We start from the raw sequence: 26,135 nt of genomic DNA on the forward strand, positions 1-26,135 counted from the left end.
TTCATTTCAGGATTTGTTTGAAATGATGCACTCTGTCTCTGGAACCCTCTTAATTTATTGATGCATTGACACAACATTAAGCAATCTCAACAAGATCTTCCATTATTTGGCTCTTCCATTGTTCTGTCCCATCTCTCTCAAAGTAGTTTGGAAGTATTTAAAAATGTTTGGAACAAATACTTTGTAATATGAAGAAACTGTGATCTTTATGCATAGCTGTTGCATTGAGTAATGCTGCTTTTGTGTTCCTTCACAGAATTTCTTATAAAACTGTCTTGGTAAATTTTTTTTAATGTTATACTTATGCAAAATAAGCGAACCGTTACAGAGGAGAATTTCTAACACTACTTTTTTTCCAGATTGTAAAGTTGATTAAGTTATCAAAAGAACGTCCTATCACATTAGCAATTGGTGATGGAGCCAATGATGTCAGTATGATTCTAGAAGCACATGTTGGTATAGGTAAGCCTGCTAGTATATTATTTCAAGTGAAATGACAAAACTCATATATTTCCTAAAAATAGACAATCTCAAAGAATCAGCTTATATGTGTTATAGACAACTTTTAGTGCATTTATCCTAGGAATTGTATGAGATATAGTCATGATCTCCCATTACATCAGTACCACAGCATTATTATATAATTTTGCAATTAATTGTATCTTTTTAATAGTTCTTTAGTTATTAAATATCTTCACCTCTTTTTTGTTTTTTAAAGGAGTCATTGGCAAAGAAGGTCGTCAAGCAGCAAGAAACAGTGACTATGCAATACCTAAATTTAAACATTTGAAAAAAATGTTGCTTGTTCATGGGCATTTTTATTACATTAGGATATCTGAACTTGTGCAATACTTCTTTTATAAGGTAGGAGAATGCTTATTCAATTACAGAAACCTCAAAAACTTAAATGGTAATATCTGACTATATAGTTTTTCCAGCTAATGGTACGAACCAGCAGCAATTCCATAAAGAGATTGTCTTGAATACCAGATGCAGTGCTGAAGTGGGATTATTGGTTTTTTTCTGAACATGAAGTGAAATAGCTTTTATGTAGATAGATTCTGTATCAATGTTACATTTAAAACCAAAATTCTTAACTTACTTTTTCATATCCTGCAAGTTCCATCTCAGGCTGCTCTGCTTATTTCCAGTACCTTCCAGGTTGTCTCTATAGTGAACTTTTAAAGCACATTCGAAATAGTATTTGAGAACTTAGACATCACTGCAGATTAAGTTATGCTGAATTCATTAGGATAGTGTAGGTGGAGAAAGTTCATAGTGAGCATCCCCCTATTTAGACAGTTTTGTTATTTCAAAATGTTGGTATCCAATCCAAGTTCTTTTGGTAAGCAATGAAAGATTATAGAAAGGAACTGTCACAAGATAATTCAGAGTTCTAGTATTTGACTGTAGGTATAATTGGGAGAAGATGGCATTTGAGGTTACAGCTAGAAACATCTTACAGTTGCTTTGCTGGTAACCATGCTGATCCATGAGCATCCATGCTTGCTTATTATGGTTTATCTCCTCCTGCGGATTGTCCCTTTTTTGCTTTGCTTTAACTGAACTGTATTCCTGGATCCCAAATTTCACTGCCCTTCAATTTTCAAACTGTAGCCCTGTAGGATTGTCTTGAAAATATTCTAAGTGGGTTTTTTTCTAATAGTAGTACTGCAAGATGTGACTGTTGGGATTTAACATATGTAGTTTTGTCTACTGTTCCTGCTATTGTTAGCACTATAAAACTATGATATACAAATCTATAGCATTGTATATAAATTGGTGCTTGCATTTCACTTGACAACAGTCACTTTGTTTTTCAGAATGTCTGCTTCATTTTTCCTCAGTTTTTATATCAGTTCTTCTGTGGGTTTTCACAACAGGTTAGTTGATCTTTTTCCATCAATGTAAATTATCTCTTTTGCTTTTTTTGTAACAAATAGAAGGATCTTCCTGAGAATTTAGTGTTACTTTACAAAGAACAACATTACTTTTGGTTCTTATGGTATTCAGTGGCAATTGCATTTAAGTTACAGAAGTCAGTTTTATGAATTATCATAAAAGCAATGTTAAAGTCAAGGAATACAGAAATACAACATTTGGAAATGGCAGTGCAAAGTGAAATGTCTTTGGGAAATGTACAATTAGTTAGATTTAAGCCTACTGGATGTGAATACAGGAAACCCTGAAAGATGAGTAATTGAATCGGTTGTTCATTTTTAGAATCCAGAATGAAAATGAGACAATAAACTAGTCTTCTCTAGCATGAACAGCTATGCATTATGAATTTCAGATGAGTAGCAACATTCAATTAGTTGAAAAGAAAATATAAAAACTGAAAAATAGAGGAAAAGTGAACTGTTGCTCACCAGAAGGTGCCATCATTCAGGAGATGATCCAGTATTTGCCTTCCTAAATTTTTGTTTCTTTCTCCCTTGCTCTCATCTAATTTGTGTAGAAAAGATCTACCTCTTCCTTCTTCTGAATGAGGGAGCAAAAAACAAAGGAATGAATGACTGAATTTAGTCAAAAAGAGTTTGTATTTTCCATAATAAATTCAGTGAGAGTTGGATTTAATTGGGAGAAAATAGTACTATTGCTTTGAATTCGTTGAAAGAAAAAACCCCAGGAGGAGTTAAAATGACAAAACTATTTCTTCTGTTTTGATTTCCATTTCAAACGACCACTGAAAACTTTGTAGGTTATTATAAAACATTATTACGACTTGGATATGAAAGCATGTGTTATGAAAATTTAGCTTAATTTTTATCCTTTTAAGTGATAAATATAATTTTGAATCATAAAGGGGGTTTTGATAGCAATTTTTCCAGAATAAATAATTACCAAATAGGTTTTGAGAAATAAACAGCTCCCTTTGTGGGGTGACATGGTAGGTTTGAGGGTACGCTGATGATACATATGTGAAAAAGCATCTAAGTGAGAAGAAGAATCAAAGACACATTGGGATATTTCATCTTTGGGATGTTTGGGAAGCTCATTGCAGTCATACACAGCTGAAAAACTTCTGGAGTGCTCTTGCTTCTTTCTTCTCTGAATATCTCCATGTTTTATAGACATTGAGGAGATAAAAGGGAAGTGAGATACATGGATGTTGTGTCAGAGAAGAATTTCTGCCTCTAAAGGAATGTGCTCTTCAGTTTGGGTACATTGGCATTGATATTACAGCTGATACAATAGGAGGGGCCAGTAGATGGACCAGACTGGTCCATGAAATGGATTTTTCTGCTGATTTTTTTCCTCCAGGTAAATGGAATACAAGTGGAGAGTTGTGTCCAATATCAGTTAGCAGCTGTTCAGGGGTATTTGCCTCCATTCTGAAGGAATATAACTTTGGTTGCCTGCAGAAGTTCATGTATTCATTTTAAATCAAGTCTCATGCAGAGGATTTAATTTTAAAGTAAGATATAATTTTAAATTAAAAGTAGTTGATTTAATTCTTTTCCATCTACAGACTTTATATGATACTGCGTATCTAACACTGTACAATATCAGCTTCACCTCCCTTCCTATCCTCTTGTACAGTCTAATGGAACAACATGTCAGTCCAGAGACACTCAAGAGAGAGCCTTCCTTGTACAGGTAAAATTAAAACACTGTACCCCAAGGTTTGACTGTTCAGTTGTGGGATCTGTGTCTGTTACAGTGGAAGTCCTCAGGATTTCTGTACCACGAGGATACATCAACATCAGATACACTGCAACAGAAGGGTTGAAGACCACATGCATGGCCTACAAAGTACAGTAGATAAACATGTAGTTTTATATGCACATTTGCAAACCACACCACGCATTTGCTACAAAGGGAGTGAGAGCAAAACAGAAATCACTCTTTAACAAAATCAAGTTAGGAGATTTATTTTAGAACTCTTTATTTCCTCCAACCATGGGGAGGAAACATGCAGAACAGAGGTATTTTTAAAAAAGAAAACATGCTGGTTTTTTCTAGTTTACATGTTTTATTCTGAAAGATTGTTAGAGTGTATCAGAGTATGTATTCTGTGCGGGTGTCCAGCATTACCCTCTGCATTCTTGACGCACTTCCGGGCATTGGGATTGACTTGTTTAGGTTTTTAGCCACTTGAAATACAGTTCTTACCAATTAACTGCATTTGGCCATCTAAATTAGGAACAGAACAGTGTCCAGTTTAGATCCTTGTAGCTGCAAAGCCAGTATATTTCAGGGAGGGGTAACAGTAGATAATCAAAGAAAAAACATTCTTTGAAAGAAACAATATTAGCTGCCCAAATGTTAATCAATGTAGTGATATGTTTTTAACAATGAAATTGAAGAGGAATACAAGAAATTACTGTTGAGCTTCAACAGTAATGTTTTTATTTTCTCTTTGATGTTTTGAATGTTTTTAATTTAGAAATGGTAGCTCAGAAGCCTTTTTTTGGTTTATGAAAGCTAGCAGAGCTTATTTGTGAGAAACTCTGGGTTTGGATACCTAAGAGAGCCTATTGCTAAGTTACTTTGGGCAATAGTGGTTCTTCTGGGCCAGGTGAGGCTATTGTTGACCACATATGGGTTTGCAGTCTGTATTGTTAATCTCTGGGGAGAAATTACTTTATAAGGTCATCAGACAGTCTTTATAAAGTTCATATGGTGGAAGCACTGGTTGGTAGTAAATGTTTCTGTAACTCAGGGTTTTCATTTAACTGTGTCCTGATTTACTCTGATGTGTTCTGTACTATATGCCAAGTTGATACCTACCCATTCTGTGGAGAAGAATTCAAGTTGTAACATTTAAAATTTTTTGTAGTAAGAAAATGCGTGCTAGTGAAGAGTTCTGTTGTTGAAAAATCCTTCTATGTTTTTGTGGAAAAACATTCAAGAAACTCTATTTGATCTGAAGCTTGGAGTCAACTGCAAACCCTTGTTTCACATTCCACATAAAATTAATTTTTTATTTTGTTGCAATCATCCGTATAAAAGTATCCTAGGGGAAATAAAGCAAAGTCTCCAGAGACCTCTAGTGTTTCTATTTAATATCTGCAGTGGATCATGACATACACAGCAAGCACTGGAAAAGAGACCTTCTCTAAAAAGATTGAAAAGTAAATGGGTACAGCACAGGGAGTTTGCCATTGTTGAAATAAGCAGAATTACAGTGAGCAGTAAAAAAGGTTTAGTATGAATTAAATAAACTAAGAGGACATTTTGAGGAAGGAGTTAGATTTGAAGTGGTAGACAGTTGTAATGTGGAAATGTTGTGGTTTTCAAGAAACAATATCAATTATCTCATTTATCTGGGATTTTCAAACCTGCTGATAATGAATATGTTTCTTGTTTCACACAGAGATGTTGCCAAGAATGCTTTGCTGCGCTGGCGTGCATTTATTTATTGGACATTCCTAGGAGTGTTTGACGCTGTGGTATTTTTCTTTGGTGCCTATTTTTTGTTAGACAACACAGTTGTGACCAGCAATGGACAGGTTAGTGTTGGATTTCATGTGTCAATGGTAATTTTTTAATGCCATTTGCAAAATGAACATAGTTTTAATTGTTTTCTTCAATATTTCATGAAAGATGATAACTTTTTTGTGAGTTACTGTGGGATATATGGGTTATCTGTTCAGTAAAATCTGAACTATGCAATAAAACATACTGTGTATTAGTAAGCAGAGACATAGGATTGGATACTAATTAGAAGGAATATATAACATAAATTCCACGTATTACTTCTGAATTTATACAGTAATTTTTCCGTTTCATACTTAACATGCATCTGATGATAATCTGTTTAACATATCAAAAGACTTTTAGTAGAGTAGTTATGAATGATCATAAAAGATCTTAAATGTAACAAGCTTTTTAATAGTTTAATTATTTTGACATATAGCAGCTTAAAATAATCTATCTCTACTTGCTTTGCAGTCACATGAATGCAAATTTTATGAACTTTTGCATTTTATTTATTTTATCCATTGATATTTTGGTCTATTTTATTTGTGTGCTTTTTTCTTTTTGCTACTTGCTTCTCTTCCTATCCTCAGCTAATGACAACCAGCACTCACATGGTAAGACTGTTGTGGATTTGTCATGATATCCATTTCATCTTTCACTGTTCTTAAATTAAACTGTTAAAGAGCAGTAAAATATCATTTAAGCCTACAGCTAGAAATGTTCTTTATAGCTACTCTATAAGTACTTAAAATAAAAGGAACTTCATACAAAGTGTATTGAGGTATATGAGGTGTGGTAAAGAACCATGAACTTTAAAAAAGCTTTTTGTTTGCTTGCATTTTGTTATTCCGTTGTTGTATGCTTTTCTGTAACCTGTATTTTGTTGCTGGCTCTCTACTATAGAAATTTTTTACAGTTTATGCTATAATATGCTTTAATGGCTTTAGAAAATGTCTCAAAGTGAGAGAGAAAATAAACTCAACACAATTTTGTTGCCTGTGTGCAACATGCACGTTTGCTAGAAATGGAGTGTTCACATTCCATTAAAAACCACCTTTGTGACATCTGTCAGGGAAATGAACTTCTAGTGTGAGAGAGAACACTTGTTAAAAAGCATTTTTCCTAAGGACACAGTGAACTTCCACTAGACAGAACTACACACTGCACTATAGCTTTTTTGGTACTATTATGCTCTCTATTAGATGTTCAAAATTCTTCATCACCATATACTTATGGTGCTGAAAATTAGAGTTGCCATACCTGTACCAATTTTGTAAACAGTTTGTATTGCAAGTATTCTGACTCAGTTCCTTTCTGAAATTCTAGTTGTCTTCCATTGCACACATTCAATCTAATTCTAAGGCTCTAAAGCCAGATTAATGCCTAATTCTCAAATTTCAGATGTTGAAGTCTACAGCTAGATACCCGTGTTAACACTTGAAGATAATGTGTTGCTTCAGGGGACATTCCGAGTCTTGAATGTCTGTGATAGAAAATTTGTCATTGTTTTGAGGATGCATGCCTGTGTTTATGTATAAAACTTGAGAGATATTGAACTGCAATTTTAGGTTTAAAGGCTTGAAAATTTCAAGTGTTCAGGAATAGTCAGAGACACTTACATGAATTCGTGCACAAATGAATGCTAATAGGTGTTGATAGTTATTTCCCAGTTTTTAAATTATGCTACATCTGGAAAAAGTCAGTGAAGAATTTGAAGGTTTGAAAGGTTTGCTACTGCAACAAGATGTTATTATTAAACAGGGGAAAGGTGGAAAGCAGTGAAGAACATAAAAGAGCTGACAGTAATACTAATGCCTTAAGTGATATGTAGTGATACAAGTCAGGTTCCAGATTGTTAAAATGGGTACTGAAGCAAAAATTTAGAATTTTTTTCCCCACAAATGAACTAATCACTGTTATTACAATGCTAGTAAAAAATTACCAAAGTAAAGATCTTTCCCATACAATGATGCCTGTCAGACTAAAATGAATGTACCATTAAGCTTGCTTCCAAACACAATTCCCCCCAAAATGTTTCTCAGTATTTAGAAATTAGTTTGAAACTATTTGCTTCCTGTAGTGTGATATTACTAGGATAATGGAAAAATGTACTTCTAATCACTGAAATCTACTTCATAAATGCCTCCCTTGGTTATTTTTTGGTAAGCAAAACTAAGATGCCAAAGATTTATCTCCTATAAATTGTTATTAATTTGTGATACTGCTTTGTGTGTATGGTGTTCCACTATGGATAGGACGTCATGGTTGGTGTTGCAAAAACATACAGTTAGAAACCAGCTACAGAAGAAAGGTAAGAAGAAAGGGAGGCACTGTAGAAGTCATTCCAGATTGCAAATGTCATCTTAGTTTACCCATATAATAAAATGTATTTTGTGGGTGATTTTCTTTATTTTCACATTTGATACAGAGTACATTAAATGCAATTAAGCTGGGTTGAGACAGACTAAGTTAAAAGGAATAACTGAATGAGAGATACAAAACAACAGGAAGGAAGATAGGTGAGCAGAATGCTGAACTGGAACATGGAAGATCAACAAATAAAGTCACAGTAGGAGGAAGGGAAGTCTTGGATAGGCTGGGAGCAGAACATGGAAAAATACTTGTTAATAAACTAGATGTTAATAAAAACAGACTTACAGAATGATTCATTGCCTGAAGGCATGAGTAGTGTCTTGAGACATTCAGTGGTTAACAGAGTGAATTTTTGTATTCCCATCCCATATTGCTTTGCTTACCTTTCTCTGTGCCAAAGTAGCAGCTTTATGGATCTTGTCCTTGTGCTGGGACCTCACTTTCTGAGTCAATAAGATGGGTGGATAAGGGATTTGGTTGCAGAGCAATGCTTTCTATCTAGCCTAACAAACAGACAGGGGAAGGTTGTTTCACATGCTTTATTTAATCTAGCAACTTTAATTGCAAGTATGGACAAATCTGTTCAGCATGCAGAAATTTAGACTGACACTAGGTTCTCTGAGAGATGCTGCATATGACAAGAGAATCTGCAAGAAGAAAGTTGGTAAATGGCACGATTGGAAGTTGCTGATCAGATTCCTGTCTGGTGTTAACTGCACAGGCATTTTTAGGTCACAGAAAATATAATGGTGGCATGAGCCTATTACATATCAAAGTAAAAGATCCAAATGATGAAGGTTTTCTAAATTTTATCTAGCGTTCAATAGACTCGGTCACACAGTAAGTAGTTTTAAAATAGTGAAGTGATTAGTGAAAATAATGAATCTTTTGGCCAGTCATTTGTTTATTTTTTTTCCATTCCCAGTTGATTGCATTATCTTAGCCTAGCTTTCTACTGATTTATGTCCTGTGGCTAGCTGTGGTCTTCATTCAAAATTTTTCACACAGAGCATATTTGTGTGATCATCTTCCCACATGGATACCACATCATGTAATATTGAGTGAGCTCATACAGAAAAGTGTAGATTGGACATAATCCAGTTCAACTCACTGCTCTGTGCAGGGCTAATTAAAATCAATTTGCTGAAGGCTTTGTCTAGTCTTTTTCAGGTTTTCAGTATCTCTGAAGATGCAGATTCCATAACCTTCCAGGGCAGCCTATTCCAATGTTCTTCGGTCTTCATGGTGGAAAAATTTCTCACAATACCTCAGCAAAATATTTGTTGTTGTTGAAGAAGGATTTGTTCCAGTTCTTCATCTTTGTAGTTCTTCAGACATTTGTGGGCAGCTGCTAGATTGTTTCTCAACCTTTCCTTCACCAAACTAAGCTCCTCCACCCCTCTTTGCAGAAGAGCTATAGGCTGCTAAACACCTTGGTTGCCTGCCACGGATCATTTCCTTTTTTTTTCACCTCACTCATGAACTGAGGGGCCCAAAGCCCAGCAGTATTCCAGGTTAAACCTCAGTGTAGCTGAGTAGATGGGAATAACAACCTTTCATCAGTGGCCATGTTCCTTCCAGTTGCTGTGCAGTTTACCTTATTTATAGAGAGAGCACAGTATAGGCTTGTATTCAGTCCACATAACCCCACTGCAACTTCCTTTTAAGCAGGGCCATTGCACAGCCAGTCACTACTCCATCATAGGTGTAAATCTTTGCACTTCTCCTTATTTAATTCCGTAAGATATCTGTTAGCCTGCTTCTCAAATCAGCGCAGGTCCCTCTGGATTGAAACTCTGTCATTCCTTATTTCAGCTGTTCTCTATGCCACCTGGTAGTTTGCTCATGATATTCTGTCACCATCCAGCTACTGACAGCGATATTCCATGATTTCCAGCCTAGTTGCTGTTCCTAGCATGGTTGACTGATTACCAGAAGCCAACCATCCATCGAGGACTTTTGAGTCCAGTGGTTCAACCAGTTTTAAACTGTAGTAGTAGTCCATTTAGCCAACCCCTGTTTCGTTATTGTCCAAGTCAAATGCCTTGTTAAATTCAAAATACATTTCATCCACTGCTTTTCCTTCTTAAAAACAAGTCAACCTGTTGGTCCCACACTGTTGCCTGCTCCTTTTCTGCCCAAGCTTTGCTGCTAAATGCAAGGATGAGGTTTGTTAGTGAAGACTATTATCCAGAGTATTGAGTAATTCAGCATTTTCTTTGAAACTTTCCACTAGGTTGTCTTACCACTCCATCAGCAGACTTGCATTCTTCCTTTGAAGCAAGGATATCTGTAAATATCTTTTCTGTCCCCCTCAGTAATCGTAGTTAGAGCTGAGTTTTATATGTGATTTGTTCTTCTGCTTTTATGCTATTTGATGCCTGCCCATATTTTCATCTCTTGAATGCTCCCAATTTGCCTTTTTGTCCATGAAGTAACATCCTACTTTGCCAACTGGATCTTCTGCTGAAATTCCATGCCTGCGTAGAAGTTGTCTCATTCCTGAAGTTGTAACTGCAGAAGGGAGTTCATGAGATCTCAAGAGTTATCTTTCAAAGTAATTTGGATCTCTTGGAAATTTCTCTTTCATGGGTGCAATACCCTGAATCAAACACAGTCTCTTCTAAAATACAACATCCTAACTGTTGCTTACTTTCCCAGTATTTCTCTGGATCCTGAACCTGGTCAGCTGGTAGCTGCTGAAGTCCAGGCAATCCTCTGTGACAATATTCACCACTAGTTCTTCCCTGTGTCAGCATTAGTGGTCATTTCTGCCCACTTGAAAAGCAGAGGTGTTTTTATGTCATTATGCAAATGGAGAGAAAATCAAACATAAGTTAAAAGTGGTTTATCTTAAAACATATGTGGATGTTTTTGTACTTGTACGGTTATAACATTTTTATGCTTATCTGTATAACATGCTGTTGAATCTCCAAGAAATTGTTGGACGCCAGGGACATCCAACAGAGAAGGGAAATCAGGAAAAATATTATGTCCAAGAAGATTGATGAAATGACTGCAGTTTGTTTTTCAATCTCAGTGATTTGTAAATTGTGCTACCCTTGATTTTTATTAGGAAATATATGTGTGAACTTCAAGTTCAGAGCAGAATGTTGGTTGTGGTCTTTTTCTGTCTATCTGAAATCTGAGGTGTGTACACACAGAGCAAGAAACCAGAGCACTTTGCACTGCATAGATCATGTAGGAATTCAGTTTTTGCTCAAGTGTCAGGTCATGATACAAAGCAATACTAAGCTTTAAGATGTTTACTCTGAAAAATTCACAACATAGTCGACAATATTGCCTATAACTGCTTTGACCATTTTTTATAGATATTTGGAACTTGGACCTTTGGAACAGTGGTGTTTACTGTGCTTGTATTCACAGTTACATTTAAGGTAAGGTATGCTGTGTTTTATCCACTGAAACTTTCTTAAAACTTGTTTTTTAATTGTTGCTTTTTTATATTGCTTTCTTTATATCACCATGAATTGCTTTATTACTTTAAATAGAGAATTTGCTATCTGTGCCTTCTCAACTGTGCTCAAACTTGAAAGATGTTTTTAACTACTTCTATATAGAATTCTTCCCTATTTTCAAAGGGTATCATTCTGTTTTATCTCCTGCTAGGAATTCCTGTTGTGTCTAGATAGTAATAACATCATATATTATCTTTTCTTTCAGCTTGCAATAGATACACACTATTGGACGTGGATAAATCACTTTGTGATCTGGGGATCACTGGTATTCTACATTGTCTTTTCTCTACTCTGGGGAGGAATTACATGGTATGGACCCTAATATTAATTGCATTGCAAAAGTTGTTTCAGAAACATAAAGTTGTTATATTTTACCTTTTTGTCACAGAATTAAATTTAGCCTTTATATAGTGCAGAACTCTATTTTAAACATATCATAATTGCTAACTAGAGTGCTCAGCTTTTCTATCAATGAATGTCTAAATGCTAAAATCTTCTTAAAGAAGAATGCAAGGAGACTATCAGACCCCAGACTGCCACTGGGTTTTATCTCAGTAGTGTCAGTCAAAAGCAGCCCAAGGGTTGATTCAAGGAGCTGACATTGCCTTTCTGAGTCAAAATGTCACAAAATAGGTCATGTCTGTGCAGTAGGTGACTACCCACCTACCTGCTGGGCTTGTCTAGGAAGCGAGCTGTAGCAGTCAAACTAGAGACAGGGAGCAGAATTCAATGTCAAAGTCATGTGGATGTCTGAGAGTCCTGTGTTTGAGCTCATTGCTTTGCCTCCTTACTTAGCAAAGTGGAGTTACTGTAGGTGTCTGATCACCTACTTATTCAAGTTCGTAAGAGGCTTTGTAAGAATTAGTATAACTCTTGTGCTTAGCCAATTTAAAGTGTTGGGGGGGTTTGCTATTAAAAGTTCTTTGTACTTGAAACTGAAATTTTTGGAAAGGAAATCCAGTTGGAACAAGTTCAGTTCCTTACTGTGCCTGATTGCTCTCAGGAGCTGGAAATTTTGTTTCACACTTGTAGTGCTCTCAGTTATGAGGCTGTCTTTTTAACTACTGCTAGCAGTTAACTACAATTCTACTTTGTATTCACAATATTTTTATGGACAAGAGAAGGAGGGGCCTAACTATTTCTTGGTGATGAAGATGCCATTTAATTTAGAGAAAGGATTTGTATTTAGTGTGGCTTTTGCAAATGAGTAACTACTTCTTAACTCCTTGGATATTTAGCCACCTCTTCTTTTTTCTAGTAATATCAGATCTCCGTTTCTTCAGCATCAGTTTGCAGAAGTGACATTTTCCCAATGGTTTTCCAATCAGCCTTGCTGTGTATTAAAGATGTGACTGTCTGTATATAAAAATGTATTTCAGCTTAGTTACCTTTTTAGTATGGAAATGCTATCACATTTTGAAAACTGTCAGGAAACTGCCCTACTGGTTTTACACTGCAGTGTTGCTGCAAACTGTCCCTTGATCTTGGCTGTCAGTGACTATGGCCTCTGGTTCCCAGTACCATACAGTGCTGGCATTTTAATGATCATCCAGCTGCATGGGATACAGGGAGGTTGGGAAGAGAAGGTATTAATAGTGTGGTTAGATAAGTATGTGGTGCATAGGATGGGGAGCATAACATGAAAGTATTAAGAGATACTTATGGGAGCCTGAGAGGTATGAAAATAAGTATGGTTAAAAAGATTAGTCTGAGGATACACACAAAGGAGTGTGCCTTAGTAAAAACCAGGAGAATGGTGGGTGAGACACTAAGAAGGTAGGTGGAAAATACCTGGGGCAAGATAAGGGTACCTGGAAGAGCATAAACACATTAAGAATGAACTTAATTTATCTTTGCAAGGGAGAGACACTATGGCAGGGAGGGGACAGCATGATATTTCCTGCAGTCTGAAAGACAAAAGGAAGGTAGTTATCTCCAGATGGTGCATGGTTAGCACCAGCTCCCTTTGAGAAGACTGGGATGGATGAACTCCCACAAACTGGGAAACTGAACCTGAAGTATTTCACCACTGGCATAATTCTTGTATTTAATACTGTCAGCCTTTCTTTCGTGTATTGAAGTGTAATAATTATTTTCTCTTTTTTCCTCCCAGGCCTTTTCTCAATTATCAGAGAATGTATTACGTGTTCATGCAAATGCTGTCCAGTGGTCCTGCGTGGCTGGGTATAATTCTGCTCATAACTGTCAGCCTTCTTCCAGATGTTCTGAAGAAGGTCTTATGCAGGGAGTTGTGGCCTACAGCAACAGAAAGAATCCAGGTAAATAATCTTTTTCATTGTGAAGTTAGGTATTTTTTGTATTACAAGTGTCTAATCACCTAGGCCAAGGTCCAAGATAAGATTAAAGCAGAGGTTCCCCATCTGTGGTGTATGAGCAATATGGTGAAAAATGCTGCCAGTTATTTACATGGTGGCATTAACCTAAATCCTGGCACAATACTTGTGCCTCCATACCAGCAGCCACAGGGAAGTCAGCTGATGAGGGTGGTGGGAGACAGCTACATGGCTCAACATGATTTCTGATTTGAGGAGATAAGAAGGGCAAGGGGATTGGGATCTCCAAAAGGGTAGATAAGAGGCACTTACATCTGATAACATGCTGATGCCTGCTACAAAAACATATGTATTAAAACTGACTCATATCCTATTTATAGTTTTTTCCTCTTTTATATTTCGACTTACATTTTGCCTGTTCTGATCCATTATTTGTACATAAATGTGCCTTGCTGTACCCATAGGAAGAGAATTTTAAAATCTATTCTCTCCTTTCATCTGATCAGCCCAAAAGGAGAAATGACTGTGTAAATACAGGCAATCTCTTCTAAGGGTGGAATGGAAGCCAGGTTCTGTGGGAAGCATGGTGTCATGCTGGGGACATGAATAGAAAATCTTTCCTGTGTTTTAACCCCAGTAAACTTTTATATATTATATATGTTAGAATGTGAAGGACAGTAGAGGTGTGCTGAGCTGTAAACTTAATGTTACTGCCCTTGCCCTTTTCAGCCCATGAGCTGAAAGTAGGTTAAAAGAATGAGTTACTAGTAACAAAAGGGATTAGGTAGCATTTTGATCTTTAATTGAGAATGTTCTTTGCATTAAGAGGAAAGGAATAAAGGAACTTCACTACCAAGGAAAATAAAATATCCCTGTGGCAAATGTAAAACCCTCTGCCACTGTTTTGTATTCCTAGAATGTACAGGTGTAATAATGCCTTACTTCAGGAAAGAATAGAGAATAGCAGGAAAGCATTCCCAGGCAGATCAGTACTTAATGTTTTTTCATTCAGAGATCTTACATGTCATATGTACTACTTGTGGAAGGAGTTGACCTCAGTACAGATTCTGAATAGTTAATTTGAAAGTCTAAAGAGAGATAATGAGCAAGGGTTAAGGTAAAGAAACACGCTAGTAAATAAAAACCCCTACCAAAGATTTTGTAGCATTTCTAACACACATTGTGTATTAGTACTGGAAAATGAATCAGTAATAAAGCAGACTTTGGGCTTGACACTGACAATATCCATTTTTTAATCATTTAGTCAAAGATCTGTGACTTTTAACCAGTTATATCGCTTGTGTTTCTTCTTCCCTCTCTTTGTTTCTTCCTGTCTTCCAATCCGCTTTGTCTAAATAACTGCTACCTTGCTTTAAACATAAATGATGTGCTCGGTTGCTTCCTACAATCTTCTGGGGAAATCAGACTAAACATCAGTGCCTTTCTGTTGAGCAGTCCACCATCTTTATGCTTTCTCAGACTTCAAGCAGTCTAAGTTTCTAATGGAACAAAAGGTGACTTTTTTCTGCCTTTCTGCATGCTTGGCCATTTCATTCAAAGGACTTTATAATAAAGTTAATCATCAGAAGTTATTTACCATACTCATTATCTCCATTTGTGATTCATGTCAGCTATATTTTGAGGAATACAATTTAGTACAGTTTTTCCCTTCTGAGTATCTTAAAGATTGTATGAATTGTTGTCACAGTCCATCACTGTCACTATCAATTTTTGTCACTGTTCTTGCTGCATTTTACAGAATGTTTCTGCCTCAGGAATCTACGGTTCTTATATCCCCATTTTAATCATTGGTCTGTCTGTAGATGAATGCCTGTTGTGTTTCCATTGTGCCTGAATAAGTAGGATAGTGGTCACACAAACAAGTGATAATTCTGATTAGGTTGCTGTTGCTAGCATCATACAGAAAATGTGGTACTGGAAATGTGACACTTAAGCAGTCTTTGGAATATATTAATGTATCTTCTCTGCTGCTAGAAAATGCAGCTTTTTTCTTTTTCAAGCATGCATTTTGAAACTGAGCTTTCCTTATGTTCCCTTTTATGAAATTCTGTGCTCTTTCTAGAAAGAAAACAACTCAAGGCCTGAAAGTTCATGACATTATTTAATATAAAAGTAGAAGAAATGCTAGTAAATCTTGTTTCCCCTACAGTCTGCAAGAAAACTGTTTTTTACTTAATATTCAGAGACTGTTGGTTTCCGTTGCAGATCTTAGATCTTTCTTTCTTAAGTGGTTAAGATAAAAAATGTATTTTCTCCTTTGTTCCCCCTCAAAAATAGATGGTCAATAAAATTTACTGTAATTATATAAATCAGGGGGAAAATAGAGGTTTTTTTCACTATCGACAATTCTGACTAAAATTGGCTCTTAAATGTCTTAGGATTGGTTTGAACTGAGCTTATAAAAAAGCATTTTTAAATGTACTGCATTCCTAAAAGTGATATTGTTTTCTTTATAACAAAAGGGCTTTGGGAACAACTGAAAAGATAAACATAAGACTAATGACCATTTCCCAGGTTACTAAATTGGTTCTACTCAGGCAATAAGAATGCATAAAGCCTTTGAAGCAGTTCTTATACTTCCAGATTTTTCAGTCATTTGAGAGTCACTCCAGTGTGTGGTGAGCGATTGTTTACCATCATTAACATTTGGATGTTTTTAAACATTCCACGTATAGCTCTGGGTTTCTTTCAGAGAGCTTTTCTGTGATATTATATATATATATATACATACAGACATATATGTGTATACAGATACATATATGTGCATACAAGTATATATATGTGCATGTATATGGATATTGATATAAATATATATACATAGGAACTGTTGTCTTTCTTGGGCTACAACATTATTTCTGCAAAAGCTTTGGAGGAATCTGTTGCCTTTTGGTAATTTTGGTCAAAATCTGCTTATTTTCTTATACATGTGGTCTCTGCAACTCTGGCTCAGTGGCACAAACTGAATTTTGTGCTTTAACTGGTGACTGTGCAGCTGCAAGGTTTCTTTCAGCTTTTACTTTTAAAAAGTAATAGGGTGGTTTTTTTTTATATAGCCAATCTGCATTGGTTATTTTTCCTTTATTCTTCTTTCATTAATAGCAGAATTTTAGGCACTCTGTTAGGGAAAATATAAATTCAATTTAAATTATCCTATTTCCATTTTTATAATTTTCATTTTGATTGACAGTGTTTCAGCAATTCCAAGTATTTGGTAGCTGAAACACCAGGTGTTTAGTTTCTGAGCTGTAAATGACTTCTGTACTTTCATTCCTTTTAAAGAAATATTTTTCTTTTTCTCTTTGTTTTTGACTGATGATTTTTTACTGTGCTTTCACTCAGTCACAAGCATGGGCTGTCAGCCATGTTATGAGATCTTGACCCTTTGCTGCGCCTGGGGAAACCCAAAGTGGTCCTTTTGCCTGGGGAAGCTTCTCTGGGGATTCATCATTCTTCTGTTCCTCAGTGGCCTTAGCTGCTGTAGAACAACTGCCCTGGGTGCTCAGACAAGTGTTCACCAGCAAACTACTGCCTTGTCACGTGTCAGGCTCCTTCTCTGAGGGAACAAAGCAACAGTTCTTGCTGTTGCAATATTTGAATGCTGTGGAAAAATTTTCCTTGGCAGCTACCCGGCCCACTCTGCCCACAGTGTAATGATGAAGCTGTAAGTCAGCCTTGATGAGCACCACCTCATCACCTCCCTTGGTGTGCCAGCTGTTCTGGGGAGTAGGGAAACAGGATGTCCACTCCTTAATGTAGAATCAGTTTGTACCACAGGCACCTCTCCCATTCAGTGCAGGTTATTGTTGGTGGGGCAGGACACTTAGGCAGTTAAGTGCTTTTGAGAGTAATTTTTAACAGAGTTTGAAATGGAATTAAAAACACCCTCAAGTGATTAATCTCAGGATCCAGAAATAGAAGCTTTGTTTTACACTGGATAACCTTTCCTTTTTAAGTCTGTCAGAAAATCCATCACTTTTACAGGACATTGCTATAACAGTTACCAAATGGTACAATTCAGTCACATTTATTGTATTCATCAAGAGTCTCACTGTTTTTCCTCATCCTTGCAGAAGAGTATGAGACATAAAACAGGCCAAAATGCACTGCCGAGCTGCGATGGGCCACTTCTTGAAGGAAATCTTTCACCTTCCGAGCCATAATTAGATCAAAGCTAGGTAACAGTACTGTACGTGTTGCCAATTTGGATTAATTTCTTTTGGTGCTATTTACAAATCAACTGTTTCCTCCAGAGTTTTTGATGTATTTTATCAGTATTGATAAAAAATCATTATGTTTTACTTGGAGAGCCTAGTTTTTGCAAGAGATGTTCCATGCCACAGGTAAGATCTTTTTGTCTCAGAAAGTTGATCATGTAAAGCAAACCAATAAATCGATATACCCATATTCATGTCCTATAAATACACATTGTGTTATGTATAGGTGTTGTGTGACATTTCTTCTATAAGAGCTGCAGTCATTATTGCAGTGTGTACTCACATTACACCACAGCGTAGAATACATAAAGTCAGAGGTAACTCTTACCCAGGAGCAGTTTCTCCATCATCTTTCATGTTCTTGAGTATCTATATAGACCAAATGCAGATGGTAACATGTGGAGATAACCATAGCGAGTCACTTGTGAACAGGACCTTGGGTCAGAAGAGCGGGGCTGTGCATGTGACAGTGTCTGCCACAGTACTGTGTTCTGTACAGACTAGGACATTGCTGTTTTACTGCCTCAGAGAACTGTGTTCAATGTTTAGCTGAATATCTGAGACAGCAGCATAAGTGGTGAACTAAATTCCCTAAACATAAGGCCAGCAGAATGAAGTTCTCTGCTTTACATCATCTCCTTGCTATGCCACTGATGACACAAACGAGTAAGAAGCAACAGTCTTTAATGATTCCCACCTGAATGCCATGACTGTTCCAGTCCCTTCATGCTCTCCTGACCCCAGAAGCAGCACATGAGGAGCTAAGTGAAGGTGCAAAGTTAGCAGTATGTGAAAAGGACAAATGTCACGTGCTCTGTGTGCTGTAGGACTTTAAAGTAGCTGAAGGTAGCTGAAGTAGCTGATTTGCTTTAAATGACTGTTGCACAAGTAGTAGTAGAAAACACCAACTTCCTTGACTAGCTTCAGGCTTGGTAAAGGCTCTTGTCTCAGAGCCATGTGTAGAAAAAAGCATTTTATTTTAGAACTATCTGTGGTAACTAAAATGCTTCACTTTCTAGCTGAAAGAATAGGAAAATTAGTTACCAAACTGTATGACTACTCCCTCTTACATTTCCTAAGCAAATCTGCTGATGTGTTACCTGATTTTTATGTAATAATGTTGCAATTTGGTCTATATGTGTTTAAAAGAACCCAGGCCTCACTGTGGTGAGCAGTTTAGGATAGTTTTGTGACCTTTCCAAGAGTGTCTTTTTAAGAGAGCTTTCAGATTACTCTAGGTTATGCAAGAGTAGTGTTTCAAGCTTGTGATTGGCATTAAAGAGTGTTGTGTTACATTGCAGCCAAAGTTCTATAAGCTACGTCATTAATATTTACTTTATGATTTTGTCCTTTTGGTACTGTGTTCTGATTAACAGGGAGGAAGGGGATGATTAAGAATACAGGATTAACTGATTTATATAGCATTCATGGAGAGATTGATGAATAATATTGCTTTGAGCCATGTTTATAATACATTTATATGTTAGATACCATCACAAAACCTCCATACCTCTGTACCTGGAAATAATATGTGCATTTAATGAAAAGAATTTCATAAACTTATTGGGGAAAGGCCTGTGCTAGTTTTATTTCAGTTTGTGCACGCATCCAGGTTCTTGTCACGCAGCTGTGGTGTTCTCTGGTCCTGAGCATTTCCTGAGTGGAAGTGCTGATTCTGCCAGTGTGTGGAGTGATTATGTGAGAAAGATAAATTTTAATGGGCAATCAGAGCAAGGTAGTACTGAGATGTACAGTATAAATTGCCTGTATAGATGCTAAAGGTAACCTAAGCAAGTCAAAAATTCAGTTCTGTTTAGAAGTAGAAAGCAAGTGCATTAAACTCTGGAACCTTCATCTGTTAGCACAAACTGACTGTAAAGAATTTCCTCTCTTTGGAACTACCAGGCAAAGTGCTTGAATCTGTCCTGTCTTAAAATTCCACATAAGAAGTTCAGGGATAAAAAGATGTACCAGGAGAAATTCCAAAATGAAACATAACCTTGATTTAAAACACTTTCATTTGAAGGCAGGTCTCTGTATCTTCATCTCTTCTCTGAAGAGCCCATTATCAGGTTCAGAAGTTAAGTGTAAAATCATGCCTGGTTCTGTAGGTCTTGGTATGAAACTAATCATGTTGAAACTGGTTGATTGCAAAGCAACACAAGGGATTATACTTTGACATGAAACAAATATCCAGAGTGATGATCTAGGGAAAGGTGTTACTATACCAAGGGGACAGTGGTCCTATGAAAGAAAGCAATTATGTACTTTTGGTTCCAAGATTGTCTATTTACTGTGTATTTGTTCTTTTTTTCCCTTTAACAGAAGGCATCGAGGCACTGTCGGGAGCACATCTCGGAATTCACACCTCTTGCCTGTCTGAAAAGCCCAAGATACAGGAGCAGTGACTGCAGCAATTCCCCAGCAAGAAGGTCTAATTCTCATTCTAAAAAAGTGATGTTTACGCAGTGGAAAGGCATTGATTATTCAGTACTTCCATCTGTCTTTGGCTATTCAAATAAGCATTGGCGTTCCAGTGCAAGCTACCACTACAGTGGGTCAGGTTTGGAAACGTCCATATGACAGAACACCAAGTCAAGCCTTTAAAAACTGTGGTTTTGTTTATTTATTTTTTCAGGAAACAGATGTGTCACAGAGACATACTAAACTATATGTGGCTTTTGCTGTCTGAGGTAGTGTTGAGAAAACAGGATCAAGAGCTAGAAGTATGAACCCTTCCAGGCCAATAGGCCTCTTTTTATGTTTTGAACTACTGGAGCAATGAACAATCTGCACAGTCTGGTACTGTGAGACTGGTAGCACTAAAAATTCTCTTCATCCTGTGTCAAGACTTCTGTGTATTTACTACTTCTGTCATCTTTAGTGATTTTCTTTGTTACTTGAAGTGCAGTTTCAGTCAGTGACCTACATTTTGAGATCAACAATTTAATTTTCAGCCAGGAGCAATTGTCTCAGTTATCTCAAATGAAATTCTCCTAAAGCATATTTAACAAATGCTGTTTCTGATTTTCCCATGTCCTTTTTTCTTTCTTTGCTCTTTCTGTAGAACAAACTGGTGTTTCCTCTGTGCAAATCTGCTTTCAAGAAACACTCTCTAATGTTCACTTCCCTGTAAGTGGCCAAATCAGGGCTATGTATGGTTTCGGTTAGTTTTCCCCTTTAGAAAGATAGGCAAAACAATCCTGTGTAGAGTATGCACACACAATATGAAGTCAAGTTGGCTGTTAAACAGGTAAATATCACCAGTGTTGGTATTTACTTACAAACTGAATGTAAGCATTTTGCCTAAAACATCTTCGAATTTGTCAAAGATGCACATTACCTGGTGTTCTCACTTCCTGTCCCTATGATTGTAAAATACATATAGCAGAAAGTATTACATATTAAGCTTTTTTTGACAGTTTGTTGGGTTTTTTCTTAAAACAAGAAAAGCTGTTTCTCTGGATGAGTATCTCTTACTATCTTGATTCATACTCTTAATTTTGATTTTTTTGTGTGCGTATATGGTTAGATTCTGGCTAATGGGCTTGGTAGATGTAGTACAAAGCACACAGCTGTTGGCTTTTGCAGGCAAACCACGAGGTGGCACACAACTGTTGATTAACAGTTGAACCACAGGTGGGATAGAGAAACTAGTATGACTGCAAGGATTCTGTCTGAATTCCCTTAAGAATGACAGCCAACTTGCACTTCTGTTTTCTCTGCTACATTTATGTTACCTTGCAGTAATTCAACTCTTAGCTGCATCCTTGTGTTGTTTCTTTAGTCCAGTGTTTTATTTTGGGGTGCAAAAATATCTGAAGCAGTAATCCAATTTCAGTCAATTTCAGCTTGGTGGTTACAGCTGGTTAATGGCCATCCTCATTCAATACCTCTGTGAGGACATTACTAAAAATGTATTTCAGTGTGAAAACAAAATACTTGGAATCAGACCTGCAGCATTTATTGGAAGACCTGGCCAAGACATTGTTTGTTGTCTTTCATTTGGACAAGGGTGGCAGAGAAAAATTATTTCCCTTTTTGTGTTTTAACAAGAAAAAACAGAGACAAAATAAGTTTACTTACTCCTTTACTTTTTTAATAAATGAAAAATCAACTTACTAGGAAATGTCCCTCACAGTATTCTGAGTAGTTTTCATATTAAACACTGATTTATTATTAAAATGCCCTGGGTCAAGCAGAGATTGTAAAGTGAGTTATGAAATCTTCAGTATACCAAAGATAACAGAATTTTACAAAGTCTAATAGTGAGCATCACAGATAAAGGTTTTTTATCATTTGACATATAGCACTTTTAAGTTTCAAAGAATATCCTTATAGCAGTATCATTTTGAAATACATGCACATGTGTGGGTGTGTGTACATATACTTGCCATTGCAGACTTGAATGTTGGTCAGTTAGAACTGTCCCCTACATAAAACACTGGTGTATATATTTTTAAGAAGTTAATATGGGTATACATTTTATACCAGTAGCAGTGACAAATTTCTTGTGTGTAGTTAACAAATTATTTGTAATGTATTTTTTAGAAATCTTAAAATTGCCTTTGCACTGAAATATTTTTCATACTGTAGCTATTTATAAATCTGTTTTACGCATACATTTGTTAACACACCATTTCTATTTTTTTTAAGTATATGTTTTGAAGGCTTTTTTTATAACTATAAGTTTTGGCCACTTAAATTTAGCTTAGAGTGGAGTTGTGGCTGAATGTTGAAATTCTAATGAATGTCAAATTAGAATACAGGTCAGTTGCTCTATGAGTCTCACCCAAGTTATTGATGTTTTGTTGGGATTTGTGGTAGCAGCGATTAGAGCGCTGTACTTGCACTGCTATATTATAACTGCTAGCTTTTTTACTCTGTAAAGCCTCCTGCTTTTTTACTTTGTGAGTTCTATCTTTTAGCCTTAAATAAGGAAAATTTTGCTTGATATTTTTAAAAATGCTGCATTCCTGTTCTGCCTACTAACAAAGCAGTTCATTGCAAACTTCATGTAGCCCTGCACTTAGATATTGTTGACAACATTGTTCAGGCTGAAACACCTGTATATGTTTGAGAAATTTTAGTTAAACATCATTTTTTGGAGGAGAAAGAATGCTTGAATTTAAGTGGAAGTTTCTGCTTTGATTTAGCAATACTTTTACCTTTAAAAGTTGGTGCTGTTTGTTTGTTAAAATAGACTGTTTAATGAAATGAACATAAAACATCAACTTGGCTTCACTTGATGTGTTTTTGCTTCAGTCCCTGTTACTATTGCCATGTAAACCTAGTCCACTGCAGCAGGTGTTAACTTGGGAGTTTTACTGCAAAAGATATAAAAGATGAAAAAGTAGAAATTAGATCAAAATGCATTAGAGTGTTTTATTATGGGTGGGACACTGAAAGGAGACAGATTTTTATGTATGAAGAAAAAAAAAGGAAGAGGAAAAGTCTAAAAATGTATGTAACCTTCTAACTTGCCTCATTTAAATTGTTGCAGCTTTAACAGCATAATGTCTCCATAACTGCTTCTATAAATGTCTTGAAACTGGTAAGCGCTAACCAAATGTATGTGAAGACTTAGAAAGTATTTCAAGTTTTTTGGCCACAGAAGCTCATATATTCCTGCAGTGGCTTGTGGCAAAAGATCTTTTTTGTTTTACCATGTACAATAATTGTTTGTTCAGCCACTTAATGTAAAAGCTTACAGTTTACTTTCTTGCTTGCATTAGCCTGTGTGTCTTGAACCAACTGGCTTGCAAAAATAAGAGGAAAAACAATAGCATAATTGAGGAACTGCACTACTTTTCTTTTGGAAGCCAGTGGGATCCTTGTGCTCATGTTACTGTCTCTGTTAAAAAAGCTTTAATGGAAATTTGTGAAAGTATTACAAAAGTGAAAACGTACATGATTCTACTTTGCAGAATAATCAAAAAATCAGTTTATATAGCTTTAATTTTTTACCTTATGAAAATTCACAGGATTTCAATCTGCATTGTCTTGGACATAAATTCTGTGCTATGTACACTTTGCATTTTAGAGGTTCTTTCATGATGTAATGTAAAGTAGAATCTGTGGAAGTTGCTGTATGGGGCTGGGGTAGTTATCTGTGCTTTAAACATTAAATATGTCTGTAGTCATCAGCACCAAATACTGACACTTATTTTAATTGAACAATTTTAGGTGCATTTATTTGAAAATAAATCAGCCTTCAAATCTAATGTTCAGATTATCCTATACTACTTCATTTATTTGATTTGAAGAGTCCATGTGTGAATACATTATTGTAAAGTTTCTTTTCAGTGCTGTTTTTAACTTTTATTTCTGTAGACAACCAAATATAACTTGTTTATATTCAGCCACATTTTGGATCCTTATCTAGAATATATAAGCAGGAGATACAAATCTGCTTGCAATAAATATAAACATTCAAGACTGGTTTAAGTTTGCTCACAAGTAATTACAGTAATTCTAGTATGACTATGACATGGTTTCATATTAGTCTATAATAAAATGTAAGTATACAAAGAAAACAGAATGAGTGTTTGATTTGGTTATTGAATATGTTTGTTCTCACACTCATTTCTCATACCTGGAGCGGGTCCAGCGGAGCACCACAAAAATGACAAAGGGGACTTGGAGCATCTCTCTTGTGAGAGACTGCAGGAGCTGGGCCTGTTAGTCTAGAGAAGAAGAAGTTTGGACTAGAGAAGAGAAGTCTAGAGAAAAGAAGACTGAGTGGGGATCTCATCAATATAACTATCTCAAAAGATGGATGTCAAGAGGATGGTGCCACAGGCTCTTTTCAGCAGTGCCCAGTGACAGGATGAGGTGCAGTGGCCTTAAACTGAAACAGTAGAAGTTTCACCTCAACATGGGGAATGGGGAAAAACTTCTTTACATTGAGAGTGTCAGAGCACTAAACAGGCTGCCAAGGGGCTTGTGGAGTTTCTCTTTTTGGAGACATTCAAAACCCACCTGGAGACATTCCTGTGTCACCTGCTGTAGGTGACACTGCCTTGGTAGAAGGGTTGGACTGGGTGATCTCCAGAGGTCCCTTCCAGCCCTACCAGTTCTGTAATTCTATGATTTTCAGAGTGTGTGTAGCCAGCTAAAAAAGCAAATTAATAAAAAGAAATTCAAAGGAGGCTGGAACATGAGCTGGGGGATGGGGGGTTGTTCCAAAACTAATAGAAATTGGTACCAGTCCAGGAGAGCTTTGTTTCTCCTTCACAGATTAAGTGCTAAAGTTCTTTCCAAAGTAAACTCATAAGCTATACATGAAAAAGTCTGCTACATTTCCTTGCAGTTCTGCTGTTAAGGTACCCAGAGCTATTTCTCTTTTCTTTTGCAATGTTGTGAATTTAAAGTAGCTAAAGTAAAAAACAATGTGCTCTGACGTCTGATTTGGTAGCAGTGCTCATATATTCTTACAGAAGAGGCTGAGTGCATGGAAAGACCGTGATTTTATTTCATTTGGTGATACAGAATTTTACAGAACTTCCTTCAGTTTCAAAACCATTACCGGCTCCAAAGTACGTAGGCTCCATCAGGGTGAGGGTGCCCCAGCCAGCCTCCACAAAGCAGTTCAGGGTGTCAGGTTTGGTCCCTCCTTCTGCTGCTCTGAGCATATGTAGAATGCTTAGGCCTTAGTTTCTATATTAATTTTGCACTTCCCATAATAAAGGTTTCAGAGGAATGGGTTTGTATTTATATGAGATTCTTATCTAAACAATGCAAGAATGTTGTACCCATCTATCTCCCTTTTGTACATCAAGAAATTTTGTGTTTCTACTGAATGAACTCCTAGAGAAGGTAGTTTGAAGAGGCTGTGTAAATATGGAAGATGTTTTTCCCTTTATTCATGCAAAGAAGAAAAAAATGCATAGATTGCAATTAGATAGGATATTACAAAAAAATGTGATGATATATCTGGATTTCAGGAAGAGCATAGTACCTATACAGACATGTTACCACACAACTTCATTTTGCACATAAAATTACATTTACCTATTTAAAGGAAAAAAGGATAGAAAATAATTTAAGTGATAAACGGCATTCTCAGTCAAATACCATGTGTTTTCCATTATCTTTTAAGTTATGCTCTTTTAGTAAGCTACATTATCGAATTGATTGAAAACTGACTTTTATAAGGCTCAATATTTTCTGCAGTACATGCAACAGTGCTCTATAAAATCTTTCCTGAAGGTTATCTTGATGTGAAATGAGGTAGGTTGGAGACAGACTGAAGTTCCTTGGTTTTGTTTTTCAAATATTCCAATTTCCTCAAGTGATACTCTACAAGAATTTAGAAACAGTATTTG

At 36.3% G+C, this 26,135-nt stretch overlaps 1 protein-coding gene across 1 annotated transcript in view; it reads left to right on the forward strand.

The window, feature by feature from the left end:
* ATP11A (ATPase phospholipid transporting 11A) overlaps window positions 1-24,344 on the forward strand; it is a 76,546-nt gene extending 52,202 nt beyond the window's left edge. Inside the window, exons 19-27 of the mRNA XM_031056141.1 lie at window positions 360-462; window positions 719-864; window positions 1,824-1,883; window positions 3,473-3,600; window positions 5,321-5,456; window positions 11,133-11,198; window positions 11,485-11,588; window positions 13,393-13,558; window positions 20,134-24,344. Of these exons, the coding sequence (XP_030912001.1) occupies window positions 360-462; window positions 719-864; window positions 1,824-1,883; window positions 3,473-3,600; window positions 5,321-5,456; window positions 11,133-11,198; window positions 11,485-11,588; window positions 13,393-13,558; window positions 20,134-20,391 (1,167 nt within the window). The 3' untranslated portion in view covers window positions 20,392-24,344. The remainder of the gene's footprint in view (window positions 1-359; window positions 463-718; window positions 865-1,823; window positions 1,884-3,472; window positions 3,601-5,320; window positions 5,457-11,132; window positions 11,199-11,484; window positions 11,589-13,392; window positions 13,559-20,133) is intronic.
* The last annotated feature ends 1,791 nt before the right edge of the window (window positions 24,345-26,135 follow it).

The sequence above is a fragment of the Geospiza fortis genome, unplaced genomic scaffold (genome assembly GCF_000277835.1).
Source record: "Geospiza fortis unplaced genomic scaffold, GeoFor_1.0 scaffold192, whole genome shotgun sequence".
In the NCBI taxonomy this organism is placed as follows: domain Eukaryota; kingdom Metazoa; phylum Chordata; class Aves; order Passeriformes; family Thraupidae; genus Geospiza; species Geospiza fortis.